The following is a 23769-nucleotide window of genomic DNA, read 5'->3' on the forward strand; positions in this document are numbered from 1 at the left end:
AGTAAGTCTACCATGGATTTAAGATTGTTGGCACCATTTTCGTTTTGAGCACTTATCGTTAATGCCACACCATCGGATTTTTTTAAAGTCTAAAAACAAAAGAATACGAAAACTGGAGAACTTTTGTAACCTGGTCGATAAATGTTGTACGCCGCAAAAGGGATGAAAACGTGGTCGTCAAAAAGCCAACCAAAATCCATGTTTTTATTAATGTAAATTTTTGAAACGAAACCTTTTGACTGTTGAGGAATGGCTAGATTTTCGTCTTGATTGCTAGCAGCCACGTAGGGGTTCGGGACTCTTATTTGAGGAACACGGGCAATCGAACTCTTCTTCTTTTTTCCCTCCTGCTGATTACGCCGTTGTCGATGTCCGAGCGATTGACCAGTGATCGGTCCAGCTTCTAACCGGGAGATCGAGAGAAATTGATTGAAAAATTCCTTTGGCAGAGACGATCGATTTCCGTTCAGTAATGTTAGGTATAACAGGGATGTAGCAAAAATATAGGTAGCTATCGGAAGAGCGTTTTGCACAATTTAGACTGGCTCCGCGTTCTGTATCCACGGCTCCGGATTTTGCCACATCTAATTAAGCCAGCAGACATTTCACAATCAATTATACTAAAGCAGCTTTTCCCTTTTTGCCTGTATATTATTCTATCCGGTCGCATGCCGTTCCCTGTCGCGTTTGGCTGTGCGTGTTGATACAAAAGTTATACGCACTTCAATGCTCAACTTAGCCGTTCCGCGAAAAGGATTGACGTCGTGAGGGCTTCACGTCATCATCGATTCATTTCCTATCAGATAAATGATAAGAAGCACTCGCAACTTGGCCAGTGGTGAGAATGGAACTTCCCATCAGTTCATACATGAAAGACGCGGGAGTGCGCTGTTTATAATTCACGGGTTCGACAGGTGTGAATAAATCATGTTGGTAACCTGAACGAATCGTGAAATAAAGCCCTAGGACGCAGTACTCTTTACATATTTTAACATTATATCATAAAATAACTTAAACAAGCACACACAAAAAAAATCTTTTGGTTTATCACTAAAAATTTGAGTTCGTCCTTCGTATTTTATATCTCTTAAAAAACAATAAAATATGAGGGAAAAAAGGCCTGATCTTCTGCACCGGACTTTTATAGAAAAGCTTTTTATTTCTTTTGAAGTCAAGCCAGCAACAGCCGATAAGTTATAGGGGAGAGAAACTGGTCGCTAGAAAAAATAGTCGACTCTTTTTGTTCAGGACGTCCTTTTTTTTGTCCTTCTTTTCTCAACGACAATCGAAAGAAAGGCCAACTTCTTTGGATGGCTATTCTTTTTTTTTTTCTATGTATGTTATTTTTTTTTCTTTGTCAATGTGTGCGCAACCGTCATTAAGACGTGTCCGCCCAGCACAATTTTTCTGGCTGTGACTTTGAATCGATTGGCTACAAACACTCTTAACGGACGTAATATTTTGTTGATTTTTCTTTTACCGACTTTCTCTCACATTTTGTGTCTCCCCGCCAAATCATGTACTCCAGATTGGCGAAATAAAATCCAAACTTTCCTACATTACATAGTAAATCGCTGTAGTCATTCAATCCTCTTTTATTTCTCCCTGATCGAACAACAGTCTGATTTGGACAACAGCGAAGCAAACTCCACAGATTCTCAATCTTTCATGCCACACACGTGGATTGCAGCGTATGGTGAAATCTATAGTCTTTCCTCGTCATGTACAACTCCTTTGGTATATAAATTTCGTTCAAGTTGCAGGAAGAGCTTGAAAGCGGTGTGGATATAGTGCGGCATCATCAAGACAAAAGGAAGGAAGTTGTTGAGCTTCGTCTCTCTCAATGCACTCCGAAATCTTCCCACAGCAGTTAGCAGTACGTAGGCCACAGAGAATGACTGCCTTTTTTTTTTTGTTTCACTGAGTAATGCCGACTGTAGGAACGGTAGTCTATCCAGCCAAAGACCAAATGAAGAAATGATGGACGCAACCCAAGCGACGAAGACCTTCATTCTGAATGTAAGAGTCTAAGAACGAGAGAGAGAGAGAGAGAGACAGAGACGGGAGTCTAGAGAACTCGGTTGGCTGAAGCCACGATCGATAACTTACAAACGAGAAACGTTCATGCTCGAGATGGAGATGAGGGAAAGAGAGAGAGAGTCTGTCTTCTATATACCCATCTCTCTTCACATCTCTCGTTCTCTTGGTGCACCGACACGCTCCACGTCTAGCATGTGCAGTACAGCGTGAGCGATGCACCAAGTCGTCAAGAATCTCCCTTCATTAACGGCTTGGAGAGCGGGACAGAGAAAAGAGAGAAAAATCTTTTGTTTAATTTCTCTTTGTGTGGAAAGAAGAGTTGTGTTGTTGTTGTTTGCTGTTTGTCTATATGTCTTCTTTTCTTCGACGGTGGGTGGGGTTGATTATATTACCCCAAGAATAACAGAGAACTGCGTGACCCGTTCTCATCAATCACTGTGCCCACGAAAACATGCTGAAAATTGATGGCGTAGATATCTACTAATTGAACGTATATACAACATATACAGAGTATCAAAGTGGGACATTAACCCCTCTCCCCCCTCCCATAGGTAGTGGATATAAATCGGTCAACAGTTTTGATCTGATGGCGTCTTACAGTGTTGAATGATGTGTTTGTTGATCCCTTCGAGTTTTGGCTTGTACGGCCAAAGGGGGGGAGACGGACGAAACGTTACAATGTTGCGTAGATGAAGCACTGCCTGTATTCTCCTTTTCCCTGTCGCCCTTTACAGAGAACGGGAGTCAAAAGCATATACTTTATGGATACGCATATACCGCCCTCCCCTCTCGCTTCTCTATGGAGTAGACACACAGTGTGTGTGTGCGTGTGTGTGTGTACAAGTGTAGTGTGTATATAAACACGATGAAGAAGGAGAGACTAAGAAACGACACATACGCAGGCGTGTTGTTGCTACATATCCAAAAGGGGGTGGCAACGCAGAAGGAGTGTATATCGGCGCCAAGCCGAATCCTCCAAGCACTCAGTTGGTCACGACGCTTTTCATCGTTCAGCTGTTTATTGTTATTTTCTCATCAAATTGTCTTAAACGTCCGAGTTTGTTGCTCTTCGCTTTCAACTCTATCAGAATTCCTATTTCTACTTGAATTATACAGCCATTCATTATTGGTAAGTGACAATGTTATTCTTCTGGATGAAAAGCGGTACACGCTTTAATTGCCCTTTAAATCACGGAACAACATGTTCCGAATACTGGTAGAAGATTTAAGGCATTGCTCTGTTTGTTTAGGATTTCACCGAGAATGTCTTTATCCTAGGTATTCAAATGAACAGCAATTTTTTTCTGAGCCACGTCGCTGGTTTACTATAAGTAGTTTTCCCGACGCTACCAAAAACACGGTCGGCGTGAGCGTTTACATACGCGCCGCATCAAAGTTTTGCTGCATCTTGTTCTAGAAAATCAAAAGTGTGCCGAGTACCGAAACCAAGTTCAGCTACTGCATATATTTATTCTCCCACAACATCTTTCACGTACAGATCGTTCTGTACACTCCGCTAATTCTCCAGAATTGTTTTTACGTTGCCAAATCACGAAATCGAGGATCGTAATACAACATTCACGATGTTCACAGTCCCGAAGCTTTTCCTTCATCATGTACTTATATGTAAAGCAGGTCTTCAAGTGAACGGTGTGAAGCGTATAGACACAGAGGCCCTGGCTGACCGTTAAGTAGTATTTGGAACCCCATGACTGCGTCCTACTGAGGGATTGATGGAGTCCAGCTGCCAGAGCGGATGGGCATTTTCCTCCAGGGAGGGATGAAAGCTTTTGAGAGGTCGTCGAGATTGTAACAAGTCGATCGCTGGGGATCTATACAGACTACATTTGCATTGATTCTAATATGGCAAGAAACACACGGAAATCTAGAACCGTTTCCTCCTTCCAAGTTTGGGAGAGCGTCCAAATTTCAACTTGTTTCGTAGCACAATTGACATTTTCAATTCCTTTCTGTAATCCCCGTAGAAATAACGATAGTAAGCTTCGTTGTGCAAGAGGGTGATGCCTTTTACAATCAACACGATCCTCCACTTGTGATTGTGTTTGTTTTGGGTCGATGGATTGATAGCACTGTTCGGATTTCAACTCTGATCGGGCTATATCGTCAACAGCTCGTTATGCAGCCGTAGTTACGAAGGCGCCTTGTTATCATACGATGCTCTAATATATACATCGCTGATTCAGATGCTCTGGCTTCTTGTCAAGTGCCTGTCCTCATCTCTGACTGCAGAATTGTCCGGTAAAATGAGAATATCAGAAGACGAATGATATATACAGAGAATCGTAAATCAAAATATGAAAAGCAAGGTTAGAGAGAAGACTGGCAAATCAAGCAAACCATGACGAGGAGAAGAGAAGAAGAGAACAAACGACGGGGCATCAATGCGTTTCGGGTGATTAGCCTTAGATAACGACTCCCCGTCGCATCACTACCTTCTTTCATTATTCCTCTATACCGTCGATATAAAAACAACTACTCGGAAAGGAACTTGACGATTCGCGGAATATCCATTGTGAAACGTTCGCATAGAAACTAAGAAAAGATAAAGAAGCAAACTGTCATTCTTATTATGATTGTTATGTTATAGGGAAAAAGCTTTGCCATGGCTTATTGGCGAAACGAAGTATACATATAACAGGCTATTACCTCGGTTCGCTTTTGAATCCCATTATTTACCTGCCTTTCTTACTTACAGCCTCTCTCCGTACAATGCAAAGGGACCAATGAAAATTGCACAGCAGCTCTGAGAGGACAAGTGGATGGGTAATTCCAAAAAGCTTTCAGACTTCTTTACCGAGTCTCATGGACGCGTGCATTCGAAACGGCAAAGTTAGAACGGAAATAAAAAATTGGCAAGCCTAGTTTTTTATTTCGGATATTAAATAGAAACTAAAGTGTATTCTGCATAGCCGACGGTGAAACAAGTGAATAGCATAACCTATTCTTGCTATATACGCACAAACAGACACATAGTATGTGTTGCCGCAAGGGCTGGAGCGAATAGTTGAATATTGAATCACTCCACGTTCGCTCTGTTTTTGCGCTGCAATGTCAATCGTGACGTCAATCCACCAGGCACTGAAATATGGTGATGAGCTAATCCCGTCGGGACGGTACTTTGCACGTTCACGCTGGCGTCGTATGTACGCGTGCCTCGTTTTCCTATCGGTTGTTGAGAAAATGCTTTGTTTCATTATTCATGTTGTCCAGTTACGTCAGTTTGAGAACACCCGTTTGACTTAGGCCCCCATAAAGATGCTCATGCCTCTTGTAATATCAAGAAAAAAGTTTTAAAAAATGAAATAAAATATTTTGCACAGGGTAATCCGTATAATAAACTTGGACTTCTTTTTTCTTCCTTCTTTCTCGGTATGTTATTTCTGGGTATCATTTAGATACGTCTTCATCCCTTAATGCGCTGAGACATCATTATATTCCACTGATGATGGTTGTGATAGATACTAGCTTTTTTAAGGACCTTTTTTCAACCAATAAAACTCATATAATGAAGCACAAACATCTTCATTATTTAAAAAGAAGCTCAAATATCAGTTGCCTACTGCGAAATGAGTGTGGGCCACTATCTTGCTGTTTGCTCAAGTGTGCACTAAAGACGGGAGATCACATAAGAGTCTATAAAAGCTTATCTCGTGTATTATAGAGGGATGATTGAAGCCAGATAGATGAGACTCTTTATTGTCTTATTGTTTTGCCATACTTGATGTTTCCAGGTGCTGCCCGTCCTGGTGGAAAGGGCTTGGAGACCGGCCTGATTGAATAGTGCAAGGTTGGAAACTATACAGGCATCTATAATACCAGCAACTACATAAACTACGACTGGAATTCACTCATCGTGGTTACTTCTTTTTTTGCCACCCGTCTAAAAGCAAAAAAACAAAAATGCCAGCAACCCACCTTTTGTTGGCTGTGCTGGCCATTGTTTTGACGGCGTCAGCTTCTTCGAATGGCGGTGGTCTTACGACACCGGATGCAGTCGCTGGAGTGGTTGGAGCAACGGCGTCAGGGCTCTTCAACATCCGGCCTTTGAGCATCTTCACGGGTCACTGTAATGCATCCATTGCCAGAGGAGCAACCATCTGGAAGCCGATCCCCGGTGTTGTAGATATCTTCTTTCCCAAAGTGGTAAGTTCTTTTTCTTCTTCTTCTTCTTCTTTGGTTTTCTTTTGTCCTTGTTTACCTGTTTTTCCTTTGGTTTTGTTTGTGTTTGCTCTCTTTTCTTTTGTTGTGTATATACGTAATGAAATTGATTCTCATTCGTTCTGATCGGTACACACACTGCACTGCCTCCACTTTTTATTTCTATTTTTTCGATTTCATTTCCTTCCTGGATGTCTTCCGGAATACGGCCTCCTGTTTGTCCCCCACTTTTCGCGTTGACATCTATACACAGAGGGAAGAAAAAAAAAAAAAAAAAAAAAGATAAGAGAGAAATGGAAGAGAGTGAAATCCATCTGATGACGCAGCAAGGCCAAGCTACTCTGATATTTAGCAGACAAGAGAATCACGACTCCCCGCGTTCATATATTTTTTGATTGATTGTTTGTCGTTCCGATGTTAGGAATCAATCATTCATTCAGTATATAGGGAATAAAAAAAAAAAATAGGTGAAGGGAAAATGGCGTTCATGGTCCCATTTTTCTTCGTTTGCTTTTAGTTGTTTATTGTTTTCCTTTCGCAGCCTGGAAAGGGCGTTTTGTTTCAATCCAGGGGTGTTGCCAGAGATGGCTAAGTTGGACTGATACATATTCATCATCACATCAAGGCGAGCTAGTAGCACAAAAAAAAATTATACAGCGCCAACTGCAAAGTTGCTTCTCGTGCTGTTTGTCTCGCTCCGTTGGTGACTTGATAGATTGATGAGTTCCTTGTTCACATTATACGGCAACTGATTTTCGACGGGCGTCTGGGGGAGGAACGAAAACACTCGGAAATCATTTATCTGTTCTCTTCTATCTCTTTCTTTCTTCCATTGGATATTGAGAAAGGGCAAAACCCTTACGAGCTGCCATCGTTTTGGAACTTTTGAAGACATGAAATAAATCATGGAAAAGTACAAGAGTCAAAGGGTTCTCGTTTATCTGTGAACTCGTGTCATTTTTGTGACGTCCCACGACCAACGAGAGAAAGAAAAAATGCGAGGCTTGATACCGTAAGCCTCTGGAATATTTTGGCTTCATGATTTTTTCAGCTCTTTTTTTTTTCTATTATTGTTCTATTCTGCCGTGCCTTTTTAAGCCGCTCATCGCAATTCTGCCGTATCTAATCGATCCAGCTATATAAGCAGAACGTCTCTCTACATCTACCGTCATCCACCTTACATATAATAGTCCAGCTTCATCCGAAAATTCCGCCGTCTCGGCTATTACAAGTTGAAAATCCTTGTGAGATTATCAACTTTGATGCTTTTCATTCTCTCCTTTTCGTCTGCCGATGAGAATGATTTTTCTTTTCTCACGACATTGAAGAAGAGAATGATGAATTTTCTTTGCTCGTCATTTCAGTGCGGATTAACTTACTAGACATTTTCTTTCCCCACTAGCCCATTAACAAATCTTTCTTTTTCATCACTCATCCATTGTGTGTGACGTCACTGTCACAGGCAACTCCTAGGGAGGAAAAAATAGGATTACAGGAATGAAAACTATACTTGTTATTGTCCTCTTATTTTTTTTTAAAGAAAGGTAAAACATTTGGTAAATTGCCCTTGGTGCAGACCCAATCCACTGCGCAAATTCTGAAAGAAATGCTTCCGTGCGACAGGGTGCAATTTATTTGAAAAAAAAGAGATTTCTCAACGATAGTGTAATCTTCTTTTATACTATCCCGAAAGACGTTGCTTCAAAACTCCCTTTTTTTCAGTCTTTATTTGATCAACAAAGACGTGCACGAGGGGATTTTTAAAAAAGGAAAAAAATCGGGGCTTTTATGTCCTATGATATACGGTAGAGATAGATACAGACGTGTAGATCGAATGAAATCCTCCTTATATTCTTCGCTGGCAGCATATCCCAAGCTCTGTGTCTATTTTTCTTTTATACCCGATGATTGGATTGGATTTTGTTACATCCAAGTTGCATGCAACTCCCTCGCTCCTTCGCGTTGAAATATACTTGCGCAATATAGAAGACATTCACACATCTAAATGGATGCTTTTGTCATCCGCATGTGTGTCTAAAAGAATCCGGAAATAAAAAAGAAGAACGGACTCCAAAGTGCAGTTTCGCAGCGCACATACAGTGAATGGCGCTGATTGATTGACCGGTAGCATAAAGCTCTAAAGCATTCCAACTCTTATTATTCTCTCCTTTCGTATGACCCCGTCATCACGCACACTTTGTATATATACACACACACAATGATCACAAAATAAGTAGGGCGTGTTCGCAACCTACAGATGTGTCAAAGACGGGAAGAAGCGCCAGAGATGACGGTTCTTGTTGATCGCGGCTGTTAAAGCTATCGATTGCATGACGTGTCTGGCTGTGACAAACTGGCGAATAGCAACAGGCGCACGCGATGGCCAAAAAGAAAGAATCTTTTCCTTATGCTAAATCGAGTAGAGTGATGCTTCACCCCTTATGTGACCAAATAACTCTATGTCAAAAGGCAGGGTTTTATTTTTGTTTCATGTGAGAAATAGCGACAGAAAAAAAACCTAAAAGCATGAAGAGCGGCACCGTGCGGGGCTGTTTGGGCGTGGTCGATATTTTATCATCGCGACAGGCTGTGAGAGCATGAAAGTGAAACATTGATCCTTACGGGCGCCAAATTGTAGACATTAATTTTTTTTTTTAGGGTTGTGTTTGGGGAAATAAAAACGTTTTCTGTCTGATTGCTGTCTTTTAAATACACCACCAAATTCATCCCGAGTGGCTCGCAAAAACTCGTTTTAGCACTTAGCAATATTGTGCGTGTATCTGCGTGATTAAAAAAGGACGGGGGGGGGAAGAAAAGAACGATAGTTTCGGTACATGAAAAGGCAATATAACGCTGTGTGGAAGAACAACAAAGATGGTTGGGTTTGTTCCACCATGGCGCAGAATGTATAGCATTTTGGATGAGGATCTAATTGGATGTTGGCGAAGCTCGTTAATGTCACGTCACACACGACTCCACATAATAAAAATGTAGAGACACACACACATACAGGGACGTGGTTTTCAACCATATTGTGTCTCACTCGTTGGACGTCGTCCAACAACTCAGTTTCTCCGCGGACCATGTATAGTGAACTAGTATATGTTTTTCTTTTTTTTTTTTTGGGGGGGGGGGGGGGGGGTGGTCGTGATGGATTATGGCGAGCAATGACTTGTTTTCTTCGGCAAAGTCGGCATCTAAACTGCCATCGTAGGTTTTTTTTTTAGTGATGATTCGTCATTTCTTCCGGCTAGACGCCGACCTTCCGTAATAAAGACTGACTCGACCTACAATGGCTGAATGTTACGCTTCCAGCCGGGAGAAAGAGAGAAACAAAAAATTCCGCCTATTTTATTTGAATCTATAAATCAGAGCAAAAAACGTGACAAGTTTTTGGCTCTTTCATCCGACACCGCCAGATAAAAATGTTTCCCTCTTTCAATGCCCCCATCCATTTCACTGTATTTGCGTGTCGTTTTTCGTCTACGAGTCCATTCGCAATTCCACCGGGATGGGCCGTGGATTATACACGAAAAGAAAAGAGGATGTAAAAGAAAGGAAGCAGGAAAAAAGTTCCCAACAGGCGTAGCGGGCCGCACAAAAGTGGAAGAAAAACAAGAAATAAAAAAGATTTGTTTTGCCACTTATTTATTGGACTGATCCGATTCGTAGGCTATCTAAAAAGAAAAACAAGTTACATGCGTTCCATTCGGAAATGAAATATTAAAACATATTTGCACGGCGTGTAGCCACAAAAACTTTGCTTTCTTCTCCTCTCCTTTTTGTTCGACAGCTCGATTGGAAAATAACATCTCGTCTGTTGTTTCTATTGATCCCAAAGAAAAGTTTTCCCTTTCTTGTTTTCTCGCCCTACCAAGAGATTATTGAAACACGGGCTGGCAACGGACAGAAACAATTTCATGTAGACGCATACAAAAGAAACTCCATGGAACAACAATAACCAAAGGATATTGAATTCCCCAATCGTACAGGCCAATATTTGCGAGAGCTGATTCTTCGGAACGTATATTCGTGGCGGATGAAAAACATCCATGCGTCTAATGTGTGGACGCGGAAACAAACCAAAGAACACGCCATTCTCGATTACATTGGGAAGGGTGTTTCTCGGTAATGGACACCTTTTCTTTTTTCAAAAGAAAATTAGAAACTGGCAAAGGTCATGCGATCTGTAAAACGATATGTTCTAGTCCATTTTTCCTCCGTGCTTAGTTTCTGACATGTGTATCGATTAAAAAAAGCTTAAGACAGCCTCGCGTTAAGCCAAACGCAGCGAGAGATAAGGAGCCCAGACACAACAGCAGGATTATATCAACGCTAAAGGTTAGCGAAAAGATTGCCTTGAAGAAATGGGGCATGTCGTGTGACAAGATGAAAAAAAAAATCTATTGTATTTCATTCTTTCGAAAGGAAATTCAACATTTTCGTTTGTCTGGAGTTAAACAAAAGATTTGCCAAAATTTAAGGGTTAGAAGTGAGGTAAAACATAAATGAATGAGATAAGACATTCTATCCCCCATCACATCAACTAACGACTGATGGGGTCCTTTCCAGCTCATTTGCCATTCCGACGATCTCTTTTTCTTTCCACAAGAAAAATCCAATGTGCTGGATCGTGGTTCTAAATACGTGATGCTGTGTGTGTGTGAGTGTGTGTATAACCACAACGACGAGCGATTACAATGAAGAAGGATAGGTTCAATGTCTCAATGTCTCACTATTCTTTTTTTTTTCTTGTTCCATCTTGTTTAATGGAGCGTAAACGAGGTGATTGCTTCTGCCAGCGCAGCGTACACATGTAACCATTCTATGTACATGTGGAAAAGGGGATCCTAAAAGGATCCCCTTTTCTCTTTCTGCATCCCTTTTAATTACCATCGCGTTCAAATAGATTGTTCAAATATTACAACGATCATCTTTGCTGTATATCATCATTTATTGCTGCGTTTGCTCGTCTCATATATTGCGCTTTGCTCTGCACGATTTAGTTGAGCAGTTTCACTGGCGTTTCCGGAGAGGGCCGTGTCCGCCTTTTTTTTTTTTTTTTATTCTTTCGGCTTCCCCCTTTTTCCTGAGTGTGTGTAACATTTACAACAAAACACACTTGGGCCAAATCGAAAATGAAACGAACGGCCTGCCTTTTGTGGAGGAAGGGAGAGAAAAAGAAATCCGCTGAGCTCGACATTGAGCTTCTAACGGCTAACCCGACAGGCGTCGGCCAGTGCACGGCACGCACCGCTGCGTTCGCATATCTGTTTCTTTTTTTTTGTGCCGTCGCTTCAAAATAGAGGGGTAAACTAACTCCACCCACAAGCCATTGGATCGGTTGTGAGCCAAACTATATAACCAACAAGCGCTTTCAAGCTTGTCGAAGCGACTTGCGGGCTTTTCAATCAAGTCCGGCTATACACTTGATGGCCATCGGCCTCCGCCCAGGCTTTCCATTCAATAGCTGAGTTACGATTTTTTTTTTTTTACATACAAAATTTTTAAAAGAGGTTTTTACTCCTACCCTTTTTTGTTGTTGTTGGTCGTATCTTTTTTGGATAGAAAATTTTTGATATCGCGGGGTTGTGTAAACATGTCACTAAAGGCTAACGTGTTTGTTTGACCACGCCACAATTGGCTGTTTAAGTTCATTTTTTATTTGTTGTTAGCCTTTTTTTTTGCATTTTATTTACTTTATATAACGTCCGTAGGCTTTTACATGGGTGTTGTGTTCTCTGCAGCCCGCGGAATTTCAAATAACCTCCGCGTATACTTTTATAGTCACGCTGTGCGATGGAGGGTTGTTGTATCGAATCACGTTCCGGACATTATCGGTACAGGCCGACGCGTACTTTTCCTGTGCACTCACTTGAAAATTTCAAAAGAAAAAAAAAAGATAATGAGGAAGTTAGGCCGAACAAGCGAATTTTCTACCTTGCCAACCGTTTCGCTCTCGTCAATTAACGTCAGCAAATTAAGACCGTGAAATGATAAAATAGAAAAAGGATCTTTTCGTCTCGAATTAAAAAAATCAAAGAGAATTCTATAAAAGAAACGTGCTGAAGCAAACGTCTTGAAAGTTAGGTTTTAATTGGTTGCATATAACGAGCCTATTTCAAACGATAGGTTATCATCTGGAAAAATCCTTTAATTTTTAATTCTGTTAAAACTCAACTTTTTCTTTTCTGCTATTCCGCTGGTTCATTTTTCTCTTTTGAGGATATCCACTCACATGATTACCAACTTGCGGCTAAAAGAAATGTCGCAGAAAATTCTCGGGCGCTATTTAAACAAAAAAAGAAAGGAAGAACACAGACATTTCATTGTGGCTTTGATCTTTTTCTCTTTTGACGACAAATAGCCGCTTGTAATTGATATCGTCCAAGCGGAAGGAGCTAACCAAAAGCAAGGCAGTCGTTAAGAGTCCGTTTTATTTTTCGATGTGCGGCATGTCGTACGAGCTCTGTCGGTCTTTGCAAAGGCACTTGAAAGCGACACATAAATGTAGGCGTGGCTACATCTTCGATTGCTTTTGTTGTTTTTTTTTTGCCTGACGGTGTTATATAAATAACACAGTAAGCGGTGCGTGAATGTCCGGCAAAGCAGCGTACCAACCGATCTTTCTATTGGTCCATAAGGACAGCGAAAAGAAAAAGGAAAATAATAATAAGGAAAAACAAGACTCTGTTACATTGTGGAAGCAAACAATCTCCAATTCCCTCGGTCCATCGAAAACGGGCCGAAAGAAGCGTGAACAAAGAAAGAGAGAAAAAAAAGGAATAGGCAAATAAAAACAAAAGGAAATGGGGAAATCGATTCCGCGGTATCTATGTAAAGAAATAAGAGATAATATAATAGAAAGAATTGGGTTGTTTTTTCTACCCCCTGCCTCCTACTCCCCTCCAAAAAAACATTTTTTTTTACATTTCTTTTTCTTTTTGTGGTTTTATGCAATACTTTGCCCGGCGGTGTTTCAGTACCTTGAAAAAAAAAATAAATAAGAAAAGCGAAGGAAGAGTTACAATAAATAATTTTTTTTGTTTCTCTCCATGTTGCCATTTTACAGAAACCTCCTCGATGCGCCAACCCGTCGGCCTGCTCTCTGATTAATTCCTCGCTGCACGCCAACGTCATCTTGCAGCCGGGCGACTCGCTGCGTCTTACCTTCGATTTGGATTTCTCCTCGGCGGCCGGCGAGCGAGACGATCAACCCGCCAAGAAGATGTTGCCATCCACAACCGATTCACCCCGAGCAGCCACCACCGTACCGACCACAACAACTGGTATTGATTGCTGGCCCTGGCCATTCTTACCTAACCCCGTGATTTTGTTTCTATCTTTTGCTTTGTCTTTAATTTCTATTATGGAAAGATTCTGTGTGTGTTTTACAAACACGGTAATCTATAGGGGGAAAAACAGAAAAGATTAGTGATGCGTTGTTTTTATCTCTCGATCTCTTTTGTGTCTGTTGAAGCATCCACTGCCACGCCCATTGCTACTGACGAGATGGCCACGCCCGACGCCATTAGCAGCAAGGAATCGGTCGTGTTGAAACGCTACCCAAGGCAGGCTGTCGGTGGGCAGACAAACGCGGCCGTCACTGGTCCGACGCAGTTGCCCATCCAAAAGAGTAATGTCGTCGCTGAACGGATCCGTCTGATGGCTCAAGCGGATAATCAGGGCAAGAAAATGTCGGTCAACGGCAGCAGCAGCAGCACGGCAATCCCGACAGTCAGCAATATCGTAACGCTGTACAAAGTGAACGGTGAAGCGTTCGAATCGTGCGACATTGCCAACAGCCAACGGATAGGACAAGTCAAAAGTCAAGACCCTGAATCGCACACGGGTGTCATTACTCTACCACCTGGCCTTTTATCGATCGCCGACAACTTTTTCTTAGGTAACAACCCTAAGCCATTCTAGTTAAGGGCCTCTTAATCAGCCTCCTATTCGTTCAACAAAAAACAAAAAAACAAAAAAAATCTTTAAAAGTTTCAGCAAAATTTTCGCTGGATTCTTCCTGCCTGGGCAACGCATTACAGCCTGGCCAATTAATAAAGTTCTACTAATTCTATAGTTGCGCAAACTTTACGTTGGCTGGGAAAGCTTCTAGGGAGTGCGTTCCTCCACCCTTGTAAGCTGCGTTTACTTGGTGTCCGTTTCTTATTTATTTTTGCGTTCTCAAGAAACGCTGATTTTCATTGAAACTTTTGCTTAAGTGTACAGACCTCGTCTTTTAGGCAGAAAAAAAGAAAAATGGATTGTCAGCCACTCGGCAGCGGCGGATGTTGCACATCTCGAGGGCGTTGTCTGTTATTAAATTTCTTTTGTCAGCCGATGAGCTATTCAAAGTGTTTTCTTTTTTTATTATTATTATTGACAAAAGAGAAATATGATTACGATAGATGATGCATGATGCAGGACTCTTTGCAGTCATGTAGATTTGCACAACCTTTTTTTTTTGGCGTAACGCGTTCGTTTGTTGCCAACACGATACACAGCCGGATGTGTGAAGGCTTTAAATCTTTTTTTTTTTTTTTTTTTTTTATATTCGATGGGTATCACACAGCCCATTTTCCCATCTGCTTTTTTTTTATTTATATAGATAAAAATAAGAAAGAAGAGAGCTGATGTATGTACGAATGTACTATCTTATAGGATTTGACGCGATCGCTGTGACGGATCGAATCGATTAGCGCAAAAGTAGATCCCCTCCCCCCTTCATTTTTTTTTTTTCTTAGCATTTATTTATTTTTTTTTTTTTTTTTTTTGTCCTTCCTCTCTTCGTCTCTCTTTCTTCGGTGCTTTCCACACAGTTCTCTAGTTATTTCCGATATGCTGCACACCACCGTACGAGGGTTTGATCCGGTACGAGAATAGCCCGCGCGCTCTTCTCCGATCGATAATAGAAACATAAATGCGGATGCGAACGCAAAAGCGGCTCTCACCGGTATCCGCCAACCAAGTTTCCCCCTCCAATCCTTTCATCGTTTTGTTGTTTTTTTTTTGTTTTTTTTTGTTTTACTGATGCGCGACTTACCTATCGGTTACACGTGCGCAACGCAAAAGGCCATTAATCTTTGTGTAGTTGAATATGGAAATTTCGGCCGGCGCATTTTATTGTTCCACAAAACTTGTGTTTACATTGTATTTGAATAATTGAAATAGGACGATCCGTTCGCTGGGGTGGCGAGTGTCTAAAGATGAAAGTTTCCGTCAAAACGGCAAACTGTGGAGATCGGGATCAGTGTACCAATAACGGTGTCTGTCACGCCACATCATCCACGGTAAGTTCATCCATTTATGCATCGTCAAACTTTGTTTTTCGTCTACTGTTTTCTGTTGTAACGCATGTGCGTGTCTACAGGCGGTCGTGTTCTAAAAGTGTGTTTGTCCTATTCGTTCAACAGGCTTCGTTCCAGTGCTCCTGTTGCGAGTCGGCCAACGTCAACGAATTCTGCGGGTGAGTGGCCTATGAATTTCGATCACATTAAGCAAGAATTTCTTTCCTAATGTTAGTTGAGATATTTATTTCGTTTAAGTGGATCATATGAAATATTTGCAGGCCGTCCAACTTGTGCGCATACAACCCGTGCCAGAACGAAGGCGTTTGCATCCGCGTCCAGCAGAACAAAGACGACCTCTTCCGCTGTCTCTGCCTACCTGGTACGTTATCTTCTTTAAACAAAACATGACTTGTGTTCTTTAATTCTTTTATTACAATAATATTAACAAAGCCTATTTTCTCTTCGTAATGACGCGAGATAAAGAAAAAAAAATAATGTAATCCATGGTCCGTTTCCCCGCAGCCAATTGACAGAAACGAGTGGAGCTTAATAGCGTCCTATTTGTTAAGGCTCTTTGCGTGTAGGCTAATTAGGTCATTATAAGTATCTTATTTTTGTCAGCAAACAAGTCTCCGCGTCGTGAGTCTTGTTTCGAAAAAGGTCTGGGGAACTTCCCAGGAGATGGGCCTCTGATAATCACGACCCTTTGCAACGTCACCTGTCTTTCCCTTCTATAAAGCCCACCCTATTTTTCTTTTATCAACTTCAATTAAGCCGAGGAGTTGTGTTATTCTGTTGGTGACGGGTTGGCGTTCTTTCGTTTCCCCTCTCTTTGTCATTGGGTACGCTAGACGAAGACACGTAGCACGCTCTTCCAGATCGTGCAGGCCAACGGAAAAAAGCTTTTCACGAAGTTGGGCAAGTTGAATCCGCGCGTTTGCCATTGATGTTCCACCGAGCTCGAAGCCTTTTTTCTCCTCCCCATTCTTCGTGTGCTAGTCTGCCATCTCTCTCTCCGTTCGGCTCGCTTTTGTATAGCTATCTAATATAATGAAAGAACGGACTGCTGGATATAGTGTACATCTGTTTGGAATAAGTCGCGCATCAATTACATTTTCAGTCTTTCGACGTCGAGAGAAAGTTCGTTAGCGGATTTCTCGCTATCTCTCGGACACACTGCGGTCGAAGTTTGAACAATATCGAGGTGGCGGATGTTCTACTCCATCTACTACAGCGATCCGGAAGAAGACGAAATGCAGCCAAACAGGCGGAAAAAAGCTTTGTGCTTTCATGTTTTTTTTTCTTGTGTGGGAGGGATGAAGAAAAGCGAGAGAATCAGGGGAGAAAGAAGATATGGTTCGAAATCGATCGGTATATACTTGATGTGCGCTGGGATTCTTTTCGCTCTTTGAAGTAACCATTCCGCCTGCATCCGAGTGGAAGGAATGATGAGAAGCTTTTTTGATTAGTCGAGTGCAAGCTAAAAGCGCTTCTCTCTCTTTTTTTTTTTTTTTGCCTCTTATCGATTTGCCCAATTCGTGTAACGAACGAATCGGCGGAGATGATTGGAAAACTTACGTCGGTTAGAAATCGTAACTAGTTTCGTACAAAAATTTAGGCCGTTTTCTAATATGGTTCACGAATCACGAGGCTGGCAAAAAAATATCAAGGCATCTTTTCTAACTTTATTGGCTTTGCAGTTGAGTAACGAACGAAATGCACGTGATACACAAGGAAAAAAAAAAGTTTTTCGGTCGTGGGGTCCGAACCAGTCAGACCGAAATCGCATCAACTGCAATGGGATCAGCAACCAGACGAGCCGTCGTAAAAGATTCGACAACGTATTATTGACCTAGTATTATATTCGATCCGGCATGTGCTGGCAAGCACAGAACAAAAAAAAAGGCCTATAGGGATACAAGAAAAAAAAAACGCAATTGAAAAGAATAACATTTGTTAATGATTGATTGCATTACGTACGTGAATTTCCGCAGCATTCATGAAAAAAAAAACTTCACGACCTCAATAGTGTCCGTTATCTCTTCTTTCTTCGCTGTCCAGGCACAAAACATCCTTTGCCCATTGGTCGTTATTCTACTGTCCACATTTTGCTTTTATTTATTTATTTATATTTTTTGGGGGGGGTTTACATCGGCACAACAAGGGCATTCTTTTTTTATTGCCTCGTACCCCCCCCCCCCCCCACATTTTTCCTTTGTTGCCACTGGGTTCGTAATCACCGGCCGAGATGGACGTTTCTTTTGTGTGCGTGACTCTATTCGACAATGCGCGACAGCGTCTTCCTCCCAGCAGACAGTGGCATTATAAATAAAGAGACAGCTGTGCAAGATTGGAAACAAAAGAAAAATAAATGCCGGACGCTGTTTTCATCAAAGACACATTTGTTTTTGGATTTATGTTTTCAGGCTACGAAGGCAAGTTTTGCGAAGAGCAATTCAATGCTTGCGATTCGATGGTTTGCCATAATGGGGGCTCCTGCTTGATCGCTCACGACGGCCGTGCTCATTGCTCGTGTCCTTCTGGCTTTGTTGGTCTCCATTGCGAGGAAGAATTGACCGGATGCGATTCGTCTCCCTGCGTTCACGGCATTTGCGTCGACCAGACCCACGGATACCGATGTTTCTGCCAACCAGGTAAATCCCTATTTTTTTTTCAAACTCTTTCATCGTTAACTCCTTCCAAATTGTGTTGTTTATTTTTCCCTTCAGAATTATTAGAACCAACTCGCTAAACGATGCGTTAATTCAATGATGGTGTGAAAATTGTGCACCTATTGACCATCTTTAGCGATTGTTGCGAAGCTCTTGAGAAAATCGATGTGTGTTTGCATTGCAGATGTTATGTAATCGTTCTTTCGTTCGTCCATTGTTGTTGTTCGTTCTCGATATTGAATCAAACTTCGTGGCAAGCTAATGACATATTGCGTTTCCGTGACAGGATTTGGTGGACCCGAATGCAACTTCGAGTATAACGAATGCGAATCCAATCCGTGTGCCAACGGTGGTACGTGCCTGGACCGAGTGGGCGAATTCCAGTGCATTTGCCCATCTGGTTACGCTGGATCACGTTGTGAGACTCAGGTTAGTTTCGTCCGTGATCAGTGTGGAAAATTCAATCAGACCATAGGTCTCCACCCCGCGCAGATTGACTCGATTCGACTCTGTTCTGATGATTAATCCGATTCTGATTTGCCCTTTACCGGGGCCTTATTGTTTGTTCCGCAATCTGTCCCTTTTTGGCCTACGCTCCGGATATGCAGGTGAATTTGTGCGAACCCAACCCTTGCGGACTCAATCAAAAGTGCATCGATCACGGAACCAATATCAGCTGCGAATGCATTCCAGGACTCGATCCAGCCCTTTGCGCTGAGATGAACTCGGTAAGTGGGTTTTCCTTTTTTTTTTTTTTTTTTGCGTGCATCTTACGTGAATTGATGGATGCAATCGTTTAGTAGCAAAGCCACATAGCTCTTCAATTTAAATATTCAAATAATACGACCCCTCTAAAAGGAAAACGGAAGTTTTTCTTGATCGAGACGCCAATGACGTGTGATGAATGTTGCGGTGTGCGAATTAACGAGTAAGAAATCAAAGAGCAAAGTAAAGTAAGAGAACAAAGTGTAGAGTACTTCTGATTGGGGTGGAATACATCGTCAAATTGTGCGGACGTATGACTTTCATTTTTTGGGTCATGTTAGGGCAAAGTTCGCCTTCGTCAGCGAGAGAAATCGAATTGCTAGCACCCGTGATTATTGACTAGATTGGCTGCGCCCCCTCCGACGTTTGACAATTCGTTCGCATCTCTTCGTTCAAAACTGACGGAAACTCGATCACGAGAAATCCAATTGGAGAACTGGGCTGCAATCTCAGCCTCTCTTTCCTTGTTGATGTCCTTTTATTTTTTTTTTTCCTTGCCGTCAGTTCTATCCTCTTGTCCCCACCGTTCGCTTTTGTACTTTTCAAAACCCCCTCCAAAAAAAAAAAAGGAAAGAAGCTGGAACCTCGTCCTTTTTGTGAACGCGTGATAAGCTCAGAGGCTCTAGCAGCTCTAACAAAACAGAAAAGAAAAAGACGGGAGGAGGAAATCCGTACACGAGTATACACAAACGTGCGTACATAGCGCTAAAGAAAATCTAATTTCAACACGGAAATATAAAAGCAGAACAAAACATCTTGTTTTTTTTTGTTTTTTTTTTTTCGAAGCATTTACCATCGCATTTCTGTTTGCCCATTGGCATGCAAGGCGAATCTGAAAGAAAAATTCAAGTACAAAGAATCCAAACAGCTAATCAACTCCGCCAGGTTGAGAAGGATCGATAAGACTACTTCAATCGACTTGTACGCCCAAATAGACGAATGAAGTCTTTTCAATTCGTCTTTCTTTTTTTCTTTCTTTCTTGCACTGCAAAACAAAGGCATGTCATCCGAACCCTTGCCTGCGTGGCGGGACCTGCTGGGTCAGCAGCGGGAGTTTCTTTTGCGCTTGCAAGCCTGGACTAACTGGCGATCGATGTCAAGGTAAGAGCACTCTACGCGAAAAGGCAAGATCCCCGTTACAACTTTTAGTGTCTTTCTTGTTGTTATTGTCGTTTCTTTTCCCTGCCCCCCCCCCCCCCCCCCCCCTTTCGTTGTTTTGGGATTTGCCATCATGGGTACTTTCTGCACGGGGTTATTTGATACACGTGACGACGTTGACTTAATTGACGCAGATCTGGTGACGATCGGCAACAAAGCCGAACATCACGAAGTGATCCGTGGCTCGGTCGGCCATTACGGTCTCAGTAGCAGCGAACTGGAACTCAAGACGCCGTTGCCACTCCATTTGGATCACACGCATAGTGTCTACGTGGCTGTTGGCACGCTCATCTCGGTCGTCATTGTCGTCGTTATCGCGGTATGCTAATCTTGTGTGGGGGGGGATAGACTCGGTTGACACCATGTCTGTCAATTGCGACAATGAAATTTTGCCTTCTATTGCGCACTTCATTTGATTATCGCCTTTCATTGATAGGTGACGGCTTGCTACTGTCGGACGCACGAGACGTCCAAATGGTCGCCATCAGCCCGGCTGCCTTTCCTCTGCCGGGACTACCGCAACTCATCGTCGCCCATCAAGGAGGATCAAGGGTAAACAATAAAGAACAATTTCCATTTTACGTCAGTTAAAATAAGGCACTCGCGTTCATCTTTATTTTGGGGAGAAGGGCGGGGGTTGATTACGGGAAATCCTGCCGAGTGCCGTATCTTGCGTTTAAGAATGAGGCTAGAGTTGGTTGAAAGTGCACCGTGGATTGAATAAATTTCGTGAAAGATATCCGCCCGCTTCTAAGATTTTCCGAGAAAATCATCTGGCAATTCTCTTGCGTGCGAGAGATCAAACGGAGATGAAACCGCACCTTTCTTTGACTGTACGTAACCACCGTTGTACGTGATATTGTCTAGCAGGCTGCAAACTTTGAAAGGATTACGAATTCACCGCATCAGCAATTCGATATTTTTGGGATGTTACGTTCATTTTCCTTCATGCGACGGCGCTGCAAAAAAAAATGGATATGATCTTTTTATTTTATTTTTACCTTCATTTTGGAATCAGGATGGACGTGCCGTTGGCGGTTGCCATGGAATCGGAAACCTTCCAGCAGCGCAAATTCGAGAGCTTGCATCCCACTCAGTGCCAAGTTTATTGGAGCGAAGCGCGCCGCGACGCCGCCGTACTCGACTGAAAAGATGGGCAGAATGGAAAAATGGAAAAGACCTATATAAATAATTTACAATAATAATAATAATAAAAGAAAAAAAAAGGAAGGCACGACTGGAGTGGAGGACGAAAAAAAAATGAAAAGAGAAGACCAACATCTTCCACCATTTTTTTTTTCTTTTAAGGTCGTAATTTGATTTGACTCGGTTCACTCGACTTAATATTTACACAGCACACTTCGACGTCGAAATAGCCTCTGACATTTTAGTTGTATGTTTTCCTTTTTTTTTTTTTCTTATTTAGTTCTCGGAAATATTTATATCTCTCAATTCCCTTGACTTTTTTTTTTCGTGTTCAACCAACCACTTTTGCCTCCCAGCGACCCTGCGTATGCGTTAGGAAGAAAAGCAGGGAGGGACTTTGATCTCCGTTCACGATCTATTTTATTTTTTCTTTCGTGACTTGCCTATCTCTTTTCCCCATTCTTGCCTCTTTTGTATTCATTACCCTGTGTGACTCTGGATTTTCCACGTTTATTTCTTTTTTGCCCTCCTCGTTTATGCGTGTTCATGAATTATTCCACATGTAGATCCATGTTCCGTCCTCTCCATTATACTCTGGTGTGTCTTGTCTATTCTTTTTCTTCACTGCTTGTTGCTAAAAAAAAGGTCTGCTAACTTATTCTGTTGCCGAATGATTGTCTACGAGCTGACGACGAGCACAAAGAGTGGACTAAGACATTTTGTTGATTGACGGAATTCAGTTATTTCTCCCTTTTTTTGTTGTTTCGTTTTTCTCCATATGTAAATGAATCAGGACCAGTTATGTTTTGTTTTTTACCTTCACGTCTTGTGGTTTTCGTTATTTATTAGATCTGTTCTCCCCCGACTTCCGAAATTGATTCCATGTTTTTCTTTTTGTTTGTGTCCGGATTTTTCTCGTAGCTTTATTCCGTTATTCATCGTACATCTCTCTAATGCTCACAACATACTCACAGATATTTGTATTTCTCTTTGTGATGACGATCCCCTTGTTACGGAATACTGTCAAACCCATCACACCAACGTTCTGATTCAACAATATGAGCCCTTCCATCTTTAATCATCCTTTTCGACTTCCTCGTCTATGCCAAAGTAAGGACAACCCTCCAAATGAAATTTTCCCCATAAAGAAAATCATTTTTATCCCCGTCATTTAACGTTTCGGGTCTGTCGGGACAATTGAATGTCTTTTTAAACGCTCCATTTGTTTGCTCGAGATTTGTCCTCCTTAAGTTTTGAAAAAAGGTTTTAAAAAAGAGTCCGCTATACATTGGCGCATTTCAATTATTTGTTTGTTTTCATTTTGATGGAGATGTTGTTTCTCTTTTTGGAGCAGTACAAAAAAAAATGCGTGCGTGAAATACAAACTTGATTGGCTTGTCAATTACTTCCATCGGAAAACACACAATTGTTTCTTGTTATTTGATCAAAAGCAGGAGGATATCTGATATGCGAAATAATGATACGTTGCTGAAACTAGAACCGATGAAAACAAATCCTCGACAAGTTGAACGGGTAAAAACAATTTTTCAAGGCCTTGCTGGCGCATTCTAGTGTCTGATGTTAGAGTTAGGAAAATTCTTTTAATCTTAACATAAAAACGTGAATGAGAAATCCCGGCTGACGCACGTTCGCTTGGCCAGGTGTGATAGTTTTCCCAAAAGCAAAATAGTTCTAGAAAAAACGATGTAATTTAGATAACACACGAAATCTGAATAGTGAGGCGAACATTTAAAAACCGTTAATCGTTTTTTTTTTTTTTGAGAAGCAAACAAAATTAGGCCACAACGGAAATATAGGTCAGTTATGTTGGATTGTACAGAGAAAATTATAGAGAAGATATTCCATCACCTATCACTAGATCTTCTATGAAGGGGGACTCCCGCGTTTCAAAGTCTCACGTCGTCTTGGCCACCCGTTGCGCAAAATGGTAGTCGGCGCAATTGCGTTTTGTCCACAGGTACACCACTTGAAACCGTACAGTGTGTAACGAAGTATTATTGGTAACTCGTATCCCGTAATCAACAGCCGTATCGACCAACAGGAGAAAATAAAAGCCAACAACAAAAGAAAAGAGCTCGATTGTCTTTTTGTTTTGTTAGAGAGACATTGACCGTTAAAGGTCGTAGTTTGTAACGTAAAAATGTCGTTATAACTTACATTGAAAGGCCTTCCGTATTCAACAACCGTAACCGCTGATAGGATAGCATCGGTGCCAACCGTATCCGATCATTTTTCGTTTACACTTGAATCCGCAAAAGAAATTCGTTTTTAAACCAGCTTTCTAAATTTTGGGGAAACCTCACATGGAAAGACATTTGCGGAAACTTTGTGAATATTTAGATGGGAAACCACACAAACGTTAATATCATCGATATTGGTCGAAAATGACAAAGATAGCGTTGTTTAATAACCTAAGACACAAGTAAAAATGCCAACGTGGAATGAAAACAAACGTAAGAGTAAGTAGTGCAAAGCACTTGTTGGTTGGCCAGCAG

The 23769-nt window shown here is 41.7% G+C and overlaps 1 protein-coding gene across 1 annotated transcript; it reads left to right on the forward strand.

Moving 5' to 3' along the window:
• The first annotated feature begins 3032 nt into the window (after positions 1-3032).
• On the forward strand, positions 3033-22644 carry LOC130696754 (delta and Notch-like epidermal growth factor-related receptor). The gene is made up of 14 exons (XM_057519862.2): positions 3033-3169; positions 5793-6204; positions 13292-13508; positions 13700-14125; positions 15394-15512; positions 15636-15688; positions 15791-15891; positions 17939-18166; positions 18471-18613; positions 18793-18912; positions 19948-20050; positions 20242-20426; positions 20544-20659; positions 21126-22644. The coding sequence occupies exons 2-14, from the start codon at positions 5962-5964 to the stop codon at positions 21253-21255; spliced, it is 2184 nt and encodes a 727-aa protein (XP_057375845.1). The 5' UTR covers positions 3033-3169; positions 5793-5961; the 3' UTR covers positions 21256-22644.
• The last annotated feature ends 1125 nt before the right edge of the window (positions 22645-23769 follow it).

This window comes from Daphnia carinata, chromosome 5, assembly GCF_022539665.2.
Source record: "Daphnia carinata strain CSIRO-1 chromosome 5, CSIRO_AGI_Dcar_HiC_V3, whole genome shotgun sequence".
NCBI lineage: Eukaryota > Metazoa > Arthropoda > Branchiopoda > Diplostraca > Daphniidae > Daphnia > Daphnia carinata.